Source organism: Sceloporus occidentalis, unplaced genomic scaffold (genome assembly GCF_023333645.1).
Source record: "Sceloporus occidentalis isolate IW3139 unplaced genomic scaffold, rSceOcc1.0.p SCAF_31, whole genome shotgun sequence".
In the NCBI taxonomy this organism is placed as follows: domain Eukaryota; kingdom Metazoa; phylum Chordata; class Lepidosauria; order Squamata; family Phrynosomatidae; genus Sceloporus; species Sceloporus occidentalis.
In genome coordinates this window covers 9,229,912-9,246,898 of record NW_028317011.1, presented here as the reverse complement: position 1 = coordinate 9,246,898, position 16,987 = coordinate 9,229,912, and the positions used below count along the sequence as shown (strand labels likewise).

General features: G+C 39.6%; 1 protein-coding gene across 1 annotated transcript in view; it reads right to left on the bottom strand.

Moving 5' to 3' along the window:
* The window catches only part of LOC149298810 (calcium/calmodulin-dependent protein kinase type 1D-like), a 123,659-nt gene that overhangs the window by 35,094 nt on the left and 71,578 nt on the right, over positions 1-16,987 (bottom strand). The window contains exon 3 of the mRNA XM_089487156.1: positions 5,643-5,717. Coding sequence (XP_089343282.1) covers positions 5,643-5,717 — 75 coding nt within the window. The remainder of the gene's footprint in view (positions 1-5,642; positions 5,718-16,987) is intronic.

Here is a 16,987-nt window from a genome sequence, read left to right as displayed (position 1 = left end):
TGAGATAGCCGTTCGCGCAGGGCGCGATCCACACGGGGGCGCGCGTCCCGCAGCAGGACGGACCTCGCCGCGTTTCCCGCGAGCGGGACGAGCCGGCGCGAGCTGCCGGCGCGAGCTAAGTCTCGGTTCCCCCGCACGAGGACACCGCGGATCCGCCGGCGAGGTAACACATGCCTTCTCCCACTGCTTTCATTGGAAGCCCTGTAATTCCATTGATTGAACGTTTAAGCAGTTAATCAGCGGTAAGAAATTTAGGATCATGGACAATGAAAGAGGATTTTGTAGAATGCCTGCAAATCCTGTGTCAGTGTTTCAGTTTTTTTGTTATTTTTTCCTTCTGGAAGAATGCATATTAAAGTACTCAGAGAGGTCTAGGGTTACTTTAACATGCATTCTTCTATAGCAGTGGTGTCAAGGATATTAGACTGTCCCTTTAATCATTTGCCCCACATTGTCAAGAAATTGGGGAATAGGAATCCTCATTAAAATCTAGAGCTATGAAGTTATTGATCTGAGAAATTGAAGTCAGGTGAGGACTGGCGCTATGGAACACAGCACTGAAATGTCAGGTACTCAAAAAAGTCTTCCTATGTACTTAAAGGAGACCATCATTACCTGTCCATTCCGCATAAGTAACACATCGTCACATCAGAGATGCTGGAAAGGGTGGGATGGCAATAAATTAACTAAGGAGCAACATACGATAGGTACTTCAAGCTGTGTCCGGCAGATATAGATTAGAACAATCATTTTATTTTTTTTTTAGAATCGATCACTCCCTTGTAGTAACATGCAGAGCTTCACGTGGAAACTAAGCAGTGAGATTTCCCCAGTAATATACCCATGTTTGGACATACGTGGACATAATTTGTTGTAATTGGACTTCTGTCAACCCATTAAAACGGCATTAACAACTAATGGACCTTCATGCCAGTTCACAATACAATTACACCTTATTTATAACGTGAACTTTTCCTAAATCCCACTGGTGATAACTTCTCATTACCATTCAATGTCTACACAGAACAGTTTTTTTTTCTATTGTACCGTAAGTGAATTCCATCACAAACATCAATTTGATAAACTAATTCTCACAGTTAACTATTACCACCCCAGACCAGTGCGTTCTCATTCTTTCCACTAAATTTAATCCATTTCATATGTAAATAGGTATGTACACATGTGAATGGAATGAACCCAATGTTTTTTTTTTTTAACAGTTTTTTTTTTAATATATCGTAATAAGATAAATGTTTATGTATATTTCAACCACATAAGCATGGATGAAGAACACTTCCATTCAATTTCCTCTGATGAAGCAGTACTAATAAAACACCAAGGGCATAGTTGTATTGTACCATTTTTTTTTAAAAAGGCCCCTTTTTTGCAGCACAAACACAAGTTCAGACACGTTATGTACAAAATGCTTGGTGTGAAACTTTTGACAGCTTTTTATGCATAACTTATACATAACATTTGAATAGTATGCATGGAGGAACCATATGGGTCAAAATATGCAGATCAATGAAGGTGAATTGATTCATTCTCTATCACTGAGTAATAACTTACAACAGTAAATCTTCCATTTTTTAAACTCTGTTTAATAAACGTTTTGAGTCAAATAACTGCTTTTCCATTTTCAATTCATACTTTCAAACGCATTTATATATCTTATTAAACACCTAGACAAAGTGCAGAAGAGCATGTAGATTTTGCACAAAAAAGTGGTATAAACTTTTGGGATCTCAAAGGTATCTTCTCTTGATTACATCTGAAGAAGTGACCTCTGATGTCCTGAAGGCTTATGTAGCTTTACATGTTTTTTATTTTGGGACAATGAAACTATCAGCTTTGATAACCCTAAAGTAGTACGTTTACAGAACAAGAAGGTACTGTATATAATGTCTGATATCCATACTTTGTCTGGGATACCACTCTGCAGCTGGGTGGAAAATGTGTCACTTTGTTATCTGGATGTACACCTTGTTTCAGTTTCTTGGGGACTAGTTTTGTATGGAAGTTAACTTGAGTAAACTAAATGTCCAAAAACTCTTTATGGAACAACAAATTATAAAAATAATTCTTTAGATATAATCGCAGCAGAATAATCAATGTACAAGCATACACAGACATGCAGAAGACGCAGACCTTCATGCATTTATACAGATACATCCCCACATAAATACACATGTATGTATACAAGCTCCTTCCTTAGGCTAGGTTTCCACTTGGGTTTTTGTCCTGCGTTTTTTTCTTGATGAAAAACGCCAAGAAAACTGCCACTGCATTTACCTGCGTTTTGGAGTTTTTTCTGGCGTTTTAGCCTTTCTGTGGAAATTGCTTTTTTGACCATAGGCAGTTTTTCCAGCCTTTACACGTTAGAATTATCACCCAGCTAAAAGGGATTAGGATAAATGGCAAGTATCTGCCCCCTCCTGATGTCATTTACTTGGTAGAGTTCTACTTAAACACGCCCCAGCGGACCCTTTTGTCTCTTTTCTGTGGTTTGTAAGGCATGCTTTATTCCGAATGTCTGCTCCTCTAGGAGGATTGGCCCCAAATGATGGTGCAAATTGTTTGCTTTTGCTTTTGGCACACAGGATCCAGTTGGGTATGTTTGTTTGTAATGGTATGTTTGTTCCAAATGGTGTAAAATTCAATATGAACTTTGTTTTGTGTGAAACTGTTTGTTTCCAGCCTATTTCTCGTAGGACACACAGATACTGGGTCCAGATACTGGGGAAAAAACGCCATAAAAAACGCCAAGACAAAACCCACATGGCTTTTTCATGGCGTTTTTTTTTCTCTCCCATAGACTTCTATTGGAGAAAAACGCCAAGATTTCCTTGCAAAAAACGCCAGAGTGTCAACATGCTGCGATTTTGAAAAACTGACACAGAGCCCAAAAAAGCAGAAAACGTCAAAGTGGACTGAAAAAACAGCAAACAGAAAAACGCCAAGTGGATATGGCATTGTGCGATTTCCTGTTGAAGAACAGCTAACATCTGTCCGCAGCGTTTTTTCACCAAAAAAACGCCGTGTTGCTGAATTGGTGTTTTTATGTGCGTTTTTAGCAAAAAAAAAAACAAGTGGAAACCTAGCCTTAACAGAGTATCTCTGCTCTTGTGACTGTAGGCTACTGGCTGGGCGTTCCTGGTACTATAATTGTAAGCTTTGCATTTTTCGTACAAACAGGGAGCCTTGCAGCTTCCACTCTTTGTAACTGCAGGACAGGACTACAAAAAAGTGTCTAATTGGATGATATGGTCAAATGACACGAAGAAGCTCAATCTGCCATCACTGTTCATACTCCAGAAATAAAGTCTGTCTATGCCTCTGAATGCACCCCTGTTTTTAAAGAGGGAATGAACCAAATGGGCCCCTTCACAGGTCTCCACATCACCAAGAAGAACAATCTTAGTGTTGGTGTTGTGCATTGCAGGCAAGTAGGTAAATGAAAAATCATAGGAAAGAAAAAATTCAAGTCTCTAGACATCACACTGAAAGGAATCAAATATACAAAATGAAATAGACAGCACTAAAATTACATATAAGTGTATATTGTAGTGAGAACCACAGTATTTTAAAAGAAAATATTAAGAAAATACAGTAAATATTAAAATATAAAAGAAAAACAATTTTATGAACGAAAAATAAATGAATAAAAAGGGAAAAGAAGTACCACACTAGTCTTTTCCCCATCATTCAATTATTTGTCATGCTTTCATTGGTTGTGTTGTATTTGTGTTACATTGTTAGCACATGTCAACATTTGTATTTTGTAACAACTAAATGAATAATACCAATTAGCAACCCGGACTCTTAAGGATCGTGTGCTGTTGCATACTAATATGTTAGAGTCTTAAAAGAATAGCTATTTATGGAACTGTAAAAAAATCAACTATTCGCCATTTTCTTGAGAGAGATGAAAAGCACATTAGGATTCTCTAGAGTGTAAATCACTGCAGCAGATGTGTGGTATGGAAAAACTCTACAGATTTCCTTAACACAGCGAGGACCTCAGGCACCTGAGTTAATGATGTCACAATTTCAGTTGTATAAAAAAATCACAGACAGCTATTTCTGTTGTGGTTTGCAACACAAACCAATGGTTACTCCCCGACAACCATCTCATTAGGCTCAACAGAAAAATGGAGACATTACAAACACATCTCATAAATGCCAGGTGACAATGACAATCTCTGATGCAGTACAGAGTAGAAGATCACTAACCATGCTACATGGGGGCAAAATACCCTGATGACTGCACTGTTTGACCAGGACCCTTCTCAATGTGTGTTTCTTTAAGTCCAAATTGCTATGTGATGCACTACTTGTTATGTCCTGTTTACTCTTTGTACACTGCTGTGGAATGTGATGGTGCTATGTAGATCAATAAATAAAAATGGTAAAATGCTGGGTAAATATTGGGTGTTTCTGATGTCATTTGAGGCATCTTTTGTTTGTTATCACGTTATATGTCATATGATTGTATAACAAATAACATGATGAAGAATGTTTCTGTTCAACTAATGGGATAACACTCACACATGTCACAGATGATTGCTGCTATGGCGGACCAATTGTACCAAATTACCATTTGCTATCAGATCTAACACAGGGTTGTAATTTGCTCAGTTCCTTTTGCACTCTGGGTAAATAAGCCTTTGCCAAATTGCCAGTCTGTGGCTATTAAGTCGGCCAAGGCTTAGGGAGAGAATTGGGGAGTGGCAGTCCATCTGCTACAAAGCCAAGAGCCAAAAGCACTAGTGGGCAATCCGGCTCCCTAGTGCACCACTTAATTATTGGGCTGGTTGGGGGGGGATCAGAGATCTGGCCTATTCACACTAGACTGGCTAGTCAGTATTGTCCCCATAGTAAAACAAAAGTTGATCCAGAGATAATATAATAATTCAGTTAAGGGAAGTAGCCTTTACAAATATAAGATGTCTGTCTTTACTTTAATGCATTTAAAGAATTTCATGAAAAATGTTACCGTATTCCAAAAGGATCAGCATGTTTGCTTTTACTTAAGTAGCATGAATACACAGTAACTAAAATACAAATAGTGAGCGAAACATCCCTTTTAAATGCATATCGCATCATTACACAGGGATTTTCCCCCCAAAGCCTAGAAAACTAATATAAAAGGTATGAAAACATAAGGCAGAGGACAAATTAATAAAACATTAAATACAGAGCTAGAGTCAGAAGATCATTTTATATATTGGTAGCATCTAAGCATCAGGGTATTCATAACAATAAGCAACAGAGCTAATTCATATGTATTCATAATGTGCTGAATGGATTTCTTTAGGAAATCTCAAATATCCAACTTTCATATGTTAGCAACATTTTTGAAAAGCATGTTTTCTAAGTGTTTTCTAGTGTTCTAAGACAGGTCTTGGCACTCTACGTTATAATTTATAAAATGGTGTTGACATGCTACAGATATCAGCTTTTTAATTGTGTGAATAGTTAAATATGTTATAGGCAAGTAACCATAGCAACTGGCAGATTAAGAACTACAGGCCATGACACCAGCACAGAACTCATTTCTAACCTGTTACACTCATAGCGGAATCATAGGTTGGATTGCTGTGATCAAAGGAGTCCTTATCATAAGAAGAATGACTACTCACAGCTGCATGACCAGATACAAGTGGCTGGGGCTCTCATAGATATCCTCCAAGGCAACGATGTTTTCATGTTTGATTCTACAGGAGGAAAAAAAAACAAATGAGCTCCTGGGTGAATCATTAACCCAGATAAATGGGTTCACCTGGCAGAAAAACAACATTTGTTACCATTATTGTCTATGCACAAGCGTATACAGAGTTATTAGGTGTTATGACCAAGAGGCTTGCTACAGGATGCAGCAGGGATTTTTTTTGCACAATAATTTAATTCCAAGGCTAATCATTTCTAGACATTGAACACACATTCGGGTTTAGTTGCTAAGACACAGTGCTGCGATAAGGAATGATTAATGTTGGTCATCTGCATGCCATTTAAGACAGAAAAAAGTTTTCAAATAAAAAGATTAGAAAACATTGTAGACAGGTAACCTTTGACACTCCAGTTGCTGTATACTATTATTCATGGCTCCCCGAGGATGCTGGTGGTAATTCTTGCTAACAATTGCCAGAGACAGTTATACTGTATAGATTAACGGTATTTGTAGGAAGAAAACCGGAATAACGTATTCAGACAGAAAATACCTTTTTGTGTCCGAAGTGCAACTGGATTGGACAACAAGTTCACAAGGGTTCTTCCCCTGGACCAGCCTGCTGTATTAGTAATAATGGGCCGAGGGGTGACACCGTCTCCAAGGATCTCTCATTCTAGTGGAATCTACAACTCAACCACACTACCAGACCTACATCGAGGGACAATTCAATGAAGAGAGAACTGTTGTAGATTCAACTTTCTCACTCAACTATACATTAAATAGGGCCAATTCTTGCAGGTTTCTACAGCAAGAAGGTGTGAGGTGGGTGAGGAGACGGTCAAAATATCCACTAATTTACCTATGCATAATACAGGGCCAGCTGAGCTCTTCCTGCAAAAGAGGTTTATTTGGGATGGGCCTACATAAGGTATAGTGATATGAAGAACTGAAACCACAACACTAATGTCAACTCTCCATTTAGTTAATAAACCCAGAGGAGTTTATTCATTTAAGGCAGAGTTAAGTGTAGAGTTTGCAGGAGTTGAGTTTCATTCCTAGACTTAACTATGCATTACAAACAGCCAATTCAGAGAGCGTCAGCTGCAGGGACTGACTCTGTATAATTGTATAGTTATATCAGCAAGATTTCTTCATGGTCTCCTTACACATTGAATTATGCATCATACCTGGTGAGCTCAGCCCTTCTTGCTGGAGAAACCTGCCAGTGTTGGACCTTCATAATGAATAGTGACGTTAGGTTACGCTCTTTTTAGTGAATAAACCCAGAGAGGATGCAGGAGTTGGGTCATTCCAAAAATGGTTCAGGATCTGTCTCTTTGTTGCTCTTTTATCTAAAACTATCTAATATTGTCAGATTCAAAGTTTAAGTGACAATATATCTAACTGTGCTTATCTCAAGGTAGAGTTTAGCAAACCTGGGAACATTCAGGCTCCAGCTACCCGGAGGCCTCTATTTCAGGATGGCAAAAAAAGCTTTAACAAGCCTTAAAACAAATTGATTGACAGAAGTATTGACCAAGCAATTTGACTAAACCATGTATCTGCAAAATTAACCAAAATGGTCCTTAATGCTACTCACATATGCACCATTTCAAGTAGTAGATATGATTGAAGCTGTTTATTCCCATCTCATATTTTCACTTTAATGCTTGTATGTTAGCAGGGCTTTAAATGACTTCACGTCATCAGCATATTGTACATAAAGCTACAGAGTATAAATTAGTGTTTTATTAATAAACTAACAGGGAAAAAAGCTTTAACAGTAAATACCGTATTGGCTCGAATATAGGCCGCACTTTTCCCCCCCACTTTAAGTGCTTAAAGTGGGGGTTCGGCCTATATTCGGGATCTAGGGCCCGACTCCCGGGACATGCAGTCCCGGGCGCCGGGCAGGCAGCGGGGTTAGGATACAGATCCCCTGCAGCGGTGCAGAGGACCTGCATCCTACTCTCCGATACGCTCAGACAGCCTCCCCTGGAGGTTGTCTAAGCGCATCGCCGCAGCCGGTGACTGTCCGCACGATGCTTTTTACCTCTGCCCCCAAGACTTACCAGAGCAGACTCCCGGGTGTCTTGCGGGGCCGGCGGGGGACATCTTCGCAATACGCGTATACAACTTCCGGTGCCGGCATATCTCGGGGGGGGGGGACAGTGTCAGCATATCTCGGGGGGGGGGGACAGTGTCAGCATATCTCGGGGGGGGGACAGAGTGGCAGCATGTTTTTTTGGTGCTTTTTTAAAGAAAAAAACTTTTTCTTTAAAAAAGCACCAAACTTTTAGGGTGCGGCCTATATATATATCCGAGCCAATACGGTAGTTCTCCAGTAAATGGATGGCTAGAATCCCAAACACTTTTTCATGGATATGGTAACTGGATCACGGAAGACTGTATAATGCCTGCTAATATGTGCTAGGCATGGTGCTTTAAAATAGGAAGATATGTTTCTGATCATGCATAAGTCTAACTGGCAGGCATTTAAACCTCTAAGTTTTCAATCACTAGAATTCTGTTTGCAGAAATCCTTCTGTCCCTTTACCGCTGCCAGCATGGAATGTTTGTGTCAAGCTGCAGAAATACTGTTCCTCTGAACACTTTCCATTAAAAATAAAATTGGCACATCTCAAAATGTAATTATAGGTTTTGGTACAACAAAATGCATTTTTGCCAAATAGCTTTATTTACCTTCAGGTCTGACTAGATAACACACATTAAAAATGTGTTTTGCGTAGATAAATCATTTTTTTTAAGCTAATTTATTGGTAAAAGGAAAAAAAAAAAAAAGATGACGCATAATTTCACGCCAAGATTATAATAATATTCAGAAGCAATGACGGCAATGTTTTAACTAATAGTTACCCACAACAAAAACAGAGTTGTGTCATTGCAGGCTGTAAGTGTCAGATATGAATACATGGCATATGCACTCTGACTCTGATCAGGCATACTCACCTTCTAAGGCCATGCCTTGCACTCCAGAACTCATGTGCCACAGCCACCTAAATAGATTACAGTTGTCATACTGTTATACTGAACAATATATGTTTGTTTAATTACATGTCAACTGCAGAGATTCTAAAACTAACTATAGCAGGGATACAGCCACTGAAGTTGACATTTCAGACCCTTGTGTGAAAGTATTTAAGCATGAACCAAGTCACCACAACAATGAAACTATGCACTACACAGGATCGGCTTTGCTCTTGTAAATGTTCAGCTCCACTGAATCCTCTGCTTAAATGAATAGATCTACATATTTGTCATTATGATTTGAAATTTAGGTACTAGAGGGGAAACGCATAGGCAATGGACCCATTTGACGTGTGTTTCTGGATGCTCGGACTAGATGGAGAAACAAACACAGATCGTTACTAACAAAGGTACAGATATGTTACCATGAATAGAACTGCTCCCCATCATCACCCTAGACCACCGTGTGATTAGCCATAGACAATTCCCATACTGACAAATTATTGTGTCTACGGGGCAAAAGACAGGAGACCCTTAATTTTTTTTAGGCCACTGAAAAACTATCCCACTTTGCCTAGATTTTGTTGTTAATTCCACACAAATAAGTAGGTACAGCCAATATCTGGATTCCCTGCAAACATCTTCCTTCTGGATCTATAATAATTCTTGATATACCATGGGAATAAGCGACCACTACAAGCGGAAGACAGTTTGAGCTGTCAGTCGAGAAGGAAGAGTTTCATTTTTTAATTTGCTTATGAAACATTCTTTGTGGGATGAATGCTTTGCAATGCGTCCTGCAACAGGAAAAAAAAAACACGACCTAACGCACTTACAGTTCATTCTTGTCTCAAACCAAGTTGGCACAGGAATAAAGTATAGAAACAATGTTATTACAGTATTGGGCAAGCTTGTCAATTAAAGCCAATTCACTTCTGCTATAGATATAAATAACTAAAAATAGCCTCGGAAAAAGGAGAGGCAGAAATCTCTCCAATGAGTTGTAACCTGTTCACAGCTTGATTTTTCCCTTTTTCCTGTAATACCATAAGACCAGTACCTCGCAGATGTACCTAGCTAAAAATCACTAGCGTACTGCCAAAAAGATGCAGAAGCAGTCATCTGACAAGAATTATGGCAGTGCAATATAGTAGTGCTATATATTATCAACACACTCAATCACTTCCCTCCCTGTTGACACAGGAATTATAACTATATGACACATTAGGAATATACAACTACAAAGAAATACAAGATCTCTGATATAGCAAATTTAGCAAAAAGAGGCTTCATAAAAAGCATATCTTTCAGAAAGTTACGATCTGTTTTTCCAGCAAATTAAAAGTGCAGCTAACTTAATGGCAACACATGAACCTCTTATGATTTGCTTCATGTTCCAAGATCCCTCACCCTTATGTTTTATTGTGCAAAAATAACCTTTGACAGAGTGGCTCCTGAGGCTACCTCCACACCCCGGTTTCAGAAACAAAGCAGCGATGATATCCATCAGTGGTAGTCCATGGTGCGAGCAGCCCTATGTCTCTGTTACAAGAGGTTTTTCTTCTCTAGTTTCCTGCTGGTTTGCGCACACCATGGAGACTGTTAAACCAGAACTGATTGCCCACAGATGCATAGTTGACCTCTTTTCTTCACTAGACTGCCAGTTCAATGGGTCACAGAGGAGAAATGTAGCTACAACCAAAGGAACACGGCAATCAGTTGCAAGTGCATAAGATACGACCCCTGTAGCTATACCACTGACCACTACTTACAGAGTCAACGCAAGCTCTTCTCAATATAAAGCGTCATCACATTTATTGCTCACCCGTTATTGCCCCTTTGACCATTTTTGAACAAACAATACATACTTTCCCCTCTCCAGATTCAAAATTATAGTATTCAAGCATGCAAACTCTACTAATGTAAGTGTGAGCTAACGTGGGTCCAAACCATTGGCATATCTAGGTATATTTCTTTATGATAAGCATTCTCCTCTTCTGTATTTCTCGTAAAAACCTGGGGTAAGTATTATATCAAGTGAGTAACATTCCTTTACACAACTACTGTGCAGGTTAGATTGCACAGCGGATGCTACCTTGCAGAATCACAAAGGATAAACCTCCTGGTCCACAAGTTACACCATATTTTACTTCTGTGCTTATTTATTTAAAGTGTTTTTCTCTTTGCTCATTCGTGAGTTTATTGCTGCAAAATGTAAATTGTGTGTCTATACCTGTCTATACAATAAAATAAATACATTTATTTGCAGCAACAGTACCTGTGGTCAACATTATGTATGTGAGGACATCTCTGAAAAGTAACTTGCCACTTCTTTTCATTTAACATAAGTCTGCACATTTAAGGTGCAAAGGGAAACTGTTACATTTTCTAGAATATATATAATCCTCAGCAGTGTCGGACACCTAGGCTAACTGGGCCTGAGATGGCAGATCTGAAAGGGGCAGTGGCGTCGCTACAGGGGGGCAAGGGGGGGCAATTGCCGCCCCTAGGTTATTCCTTGCCCCCCCTGCCGAATTTGGAATAAAGTCGCAATGCGACTTTAAAACCCGTCTTTTTTTTTTTTTTTAATGCGGAGGAGAGAGAGGGTGCGGCCCGCGTAAGATCGGCAGCCAGGGCAACCGATCTTACGCGGGTCACACCTCGAGCCCTGCTACTTACCTGTGGGAGGGTCTTCTGTACTGCATAGAGGAAGCAGAACCTAGCAGAGTTCACGTGACATCACATGACTTTGCTCCCGTCCTGCCTCCTCTGAGCAGTACCAGAGAATGCAGAGGGAGGCCGCGCCCTCTGCTGAAGTCTGTGAGCAGCATCGAGGAGCTGCAGTGCAGGTAAGGGAGTGGGGAGGGTGTTTGAATGAGTATGCGTGATTGAGGGAATTAATCTGTGAATGAATGAGTATATGAATTAATGAGTGTGTGTGTGATAGCATGGATGTGTAAGTGCTGGAACCTAGGCATGATGGGACTGTGATTGCTGTTAGCAATCACACTCATATCATGCCAAGTCAGCCAGTACATGCTGAAACCTAGCTAGCTGCCCCTTGTGTATTGATGCTGCCAGCAGTATGGGGTCTGCACATCACTTACAGCCACCCTGTACCATCATGTACTGGCTGACTTGGCATGATAGGAGTGTGATTGCTAACAGCAATCACAGTCCCATCATGCCTAGGTTCCAGCATTTACTGGTTGGATGAGTAAGTGCTGTAACCTAGGCATGATGGGACTTTGATTGCTGTTAGCAATCCCACTCCTATCATGCCAAGTCAGCCAGTACATGCTGAAACCTAGCTAGCTGCCCCCCCTTGTGTATTGATGCTGCCAGCAGTATGGGGTCTACACATCACTTACAGCCACCCTGTACCAGCAAGCACAGTCCCATCATGCCTAGGTACCAGCATTTACTGGTTGCCTGGGTATGATATGAGTGTGATTGCTGTGTGGGCAGCGTGGACGCCAGGGCTGGCTTTGGGGTGTGCAACCTGTGATCTATGCCTGTAGTTTAGGGGGTTTTAAATATACCTTTTAATGACATGTTTTTATGTGAATTCCAATTGATCTATACCTGCAAAGCTGGGTTTTTGCGTTATTCTGTAGATCCATATCTATATATTTCCATACATTATTTATGTATACCTGCAAATACAGTGTTTGTATGTCTTATTCAGTTGATTAATACCTGCAATGCTGTTTCCATGTATTTATTTGATCTATACCTGTAATGCTACGTTTCATATACTATTGTATACCTGCAAATACAGGATTTGTATGTCTGATTCTGTTTATTTGATATATACCTTCAGTGCTGAGATCACAAGTGAATTTCAGTTGATCTATACATGCAAAGCTTGGCTTGTGTGTTAATGTGTTGATCTATACCTGCTATCGGCAACTGGGGCTAATATTAATATATATGGGCAGCAGAGGCAAAAACACTAAGGGGGGTATAAACAACAATGCAGTGTGAAAAATCCATCCTGATGTAGACGTCTGTGACGTAGATTGTGTCCTGCTGTTTGTGTGTTTTTGGTTATCAGTGTAGCAGAGCCTGTCCTCGGGTGTGTGTGTATAGGTGTTGGTGTGGCAGAGCCTGTCCTGGTGTGTGTTTGGGTGTTGGTGTGGCAGAGCCTGTCCTCGGGTGTGTGTGTATAGGTGTTGGTGTGGCAGAGCCTGTCCTGGTTTGTGTGTGGGTGTTTGTGTGGCAGAGCCTGTCCTGGTGTGTGTGTGTGTTTGGTTGTCGGTGTGTTGCAGAGCCTGTCCTGGTGTGTGTGTCTGGGTGTCGGTGTGACAGAGCCTGTGTTGGTGTGTGTGTTTGGTCATCTGTTTCCTGGCACTTAACTTACAGTAGGAATTATTTAATTTATATTTATCCAGAGATAAAATACCCTCCTGAAGTTGTAGTGACTTCAGGGGACAAAACGTTCAAGGCCCTGAAATCATTTAGTGGAAAAGTTATTTATTGTGTTATAATATTTATTTCAAGGATTAGTCGCACTCAATTGTGGCTTCAGGCTTCCCATGTTGAATGATCAAGTATTATTTTAGCCCAATAACAAAAGTATAATTCCAAAGCACATTACTTTTGGAAATTATGAATGCCCCCCCAGTTTGACTGTGGTACCTTGTGTGCCCCCCCTATATATTGTTTCTAGAGTCGCCACTGCAAATGGGGGAGTAACAGGCTCTATGCTGCCATTTGGGAAATCAGCAATCTCATTTATAACCAGCCCATATACACCTAGCTGGCACAGCCTCTATAAGTACCCTGTACCCAGTGCTGTGCCAAGCAGAGGGCACAAAAGCCACAGAGATAAGTGCTGGGAATGGCTGAGGGTTCCGGTCTGGGCCAGGGTTCCAGCAGCACACAGCCTAAATACATCACTTCGAAGCCCTTTGGGACCACTAATTAGCCACTGTCTGAGAGCCATACAAGATAAACGGCAAGTAACCTTGCCGTAGGTATTATCAAGGAGCATTTTCTTGTAACTTCACAATTTATCCCATGCCTAGCGTGTAGGAGGTACATTCTCTGTTTACGACCCAAATCGCTCTCTTTTCTAGGTGCTCAGAATGCATGGCATATCACAATGTTTGACAATCCTAAAAGTTACAATAATGCATAATTAAATCAGGAAAAAAGGTTAACCTTAAATATTAATCTTTGTATTCAAATTCATAAATAGCCATAATTAAATCACAAAGTTACATAAAACTCTTAACACGGTCCTGCCCTAATGCACTACCTAAAAAAAAAGCTCCCTTGCTTTGGGAAGATGAGTTTGAAGGTATGTTAACCTAATACTGTTATTTATATATATCAATATATATCAATGATATCCGTATAAAGAGTCAATGACCAAATCATGGTGTGTCTCAGCATATTTATACATACAGTGAATGTACAAGTGGAATGCATTTTCCATTCTTTCTACACCCGGAACCCATTTGATAAACTAAACCTAAGTATTAATAGTGTGTTTAAAAGTGACATTTCTTACATTATTTTTGGGGGTCTTTGCTTAGACTCTTTAAATTGCGTTGCAAACATTTAAGGGTACTGGGAATAATTTTGGATGTAAGATCCTGCAATGTTGAGGAAATGAATTGAAAAATAGCATAAAACCTGGGGACTCTCAGCGTTTGACCATAAGTCTCATATCTTAGGGTGGTTGGGCAGATTCTAGGGTGACACAGTCCAGAGCCGACTCTGTCCTATTCTATACTGCTGTGATCTTATATAAGATTCCCAAATGGTGCAGGTGACTCAAATACATGAAAATGAATTTTCCATGAGGAGACATATAGCTGTTCTCCTGAGCCCAGTTTGCCTGCTACGTATTTCCTACATAACTAGCACTCTAGGGGTTGACCATCAAAGATGAAATTACCAATCTACTATGGTTTATTTGAGGTTTAGTGAAGAGCAAATTGCTGTTAGAACAGACCTTTTTTAGGGATTTTTTTTTTTTTTTTTTTAAACATGCTTTTCAAGTCATTTTGACTTATATGATATTGTCACTGGGCCCAATTTCACCATATTATTCTATTCTGTAGACCGACACTGTGACAAGAATAATGTACTGTGAATTTATATCATCTGCTCCGATACAGTCCCAAGGACTTGGCAGCAGAGTATACCTGCTAAGATACGCAATTCGCAGACCTCAGGACTGAAAATAAAGATATCTTTCCATGGGCACAACTTACCACAGTCACCAACTATCAGTTTGATCAACTCCACTGATGCATATGGATTTAAGTTTCTACAATGCAGTGCTTATTGTTAATTATTTTCCCCTAGAACACATAATCCATATAAATTGAGGATAGCAATAGCGGTATATTCTTTTATAGGGTGACAGCAACCCCCTTGCCACATTATATGTGCCTATGTGCATCCTTCTGGGTAAAAGCCAAGTGACCCCATAAATACATTACTGGAGAGCAACATGCAATAAAGAGTAAGGTACACACCGTCATGATGAGAAGCTTAAAAATACTGACTGGTAGAAATATAAAAACACTTCCAAAAGTTCATGAACCAGACAAAGTCTGAAATTAGAGACAGGTCATAAAACAAATATTTTCCATACTGCAACACAGGTCTTCTGTCAAACTATTTCAAGCTAACGTTGTATGTAATGGCACAAAAAGTACAATATTTAACAATTTTCAGCCACCTAAAGTAAAAGTTTCTATATAAACAATTCAAGGTTTGACTCCCCCAGTGCCTGATCAACATGATTTAAAAGAGCTGAATTGGCATTTATTACAAGTTCTTATGTTTAATACATATTGTCTCTGTGTGATAATTAAATATATCTCCATTATAAAATTTCAAGCATGTGTTGCATTAAGATTTTACTGTCTGGGCCATAAAGCGCATTATAAAGTATGTTTTTATTGCTGATACTGTTTGAGGGATACACCCTTTAAAACATCAATTCCGGGCTTCACAGTGTCTGACAAAACTATAATTGAAAAGGAGATTCATCGTAGGCATGGTTCACTTTAATTGCTTTAATAATATGTTGTTATATTGTTTTCCTCTTTATCCTTTAAATGCCATACTGATCCAATAATTAACATGTTTCCATCTATGTGAAGGCAATATATTTAACAAACACCCATGTCATCGCACTTTGTTTTTAATGCCAGATTCTGTCCGCATTATATCTTAATGTACCGAATTCATTGTATTCTGCAAAGACCATTAAAATAAAGCTAAACTAAGCTTTACAATCCTATTCCAGTTTGTGCTGGATGTAAACTGCTTTTCACAACAGCCAGTAAGACCACAAAATTTATGACAAAGTGTGAATTTTCTTTATAGTAAAGCCAATGTTGAAAGGCACTTTATTTATTTTTTATGTATACAGTGCCAGTGGAGGGATAGTTTCTCCTTGGCACTCAAATCTCGCTGTCCTTCTATACTCCCCTGATGCCCATTTCTCTATGTCTGCCGGATATGAGTGTTTATGGAGAAAGAGCCAGCGTTATCCAACCAATTCCCTATTCTATACGTTTCTCCCTTTTACTATATCTACCCTAACTAGGCTGCTCGAGCCAACTAACAACAATCAGCAACCTAACAATAGGGGAAACACAGGAATGTTGGCATCTTCTGATCAGGGGGCAGACCACCCAGCCCATTGTCCCCCCTTGTAACTAACACATGCACTGGCACACACTCACTCTAAAACACGCTTGCACACTCATACTAAACCGTACTCACTCTATTGCACATCACATCCACTTTGCCTAGAACCTTTCTTTATAGCTTTTTGCACGCTGTGCGAGTGGCCCTGCTAGTATCTTATAACATTGCATTACAGGCTGAATTGAATCTATAAACCAGAGGCATTATATGAAATCTATTTATTTTTAAAGTGGGATTAAAAAAAAAGCACGACACGAAACAAAATATTTTATCAGATTTCACCTTAGCGTGAACCGTGAACTGTAAGAAAATGGAACATGATAAGGGCTCCGTATATCACAGATGACGTGTCTTTGTAAGTTATTGTGTCTGAAAACAGCAAGTGGCACATGAGACAACAGATGAACCATGAGTGGTTTTGTTGGTGTAGTAGAGTGACAAGTTGAATATTGCTTATCTCTCAGCTGAACATCAGCTAGACTACACAGTGAAAGCCAGAATGGACACAGTCTAATGGCCCATTTATCAGAGGACAGTCAGTAAACAAGGGAATACATTTCCTAGCCCTTTCGCTTTAGGAGAACAGAAAAATAATAATGTTCAATTAAGCAATGAGAATAAGGCACTCCCTAACTCTATAATTTATAC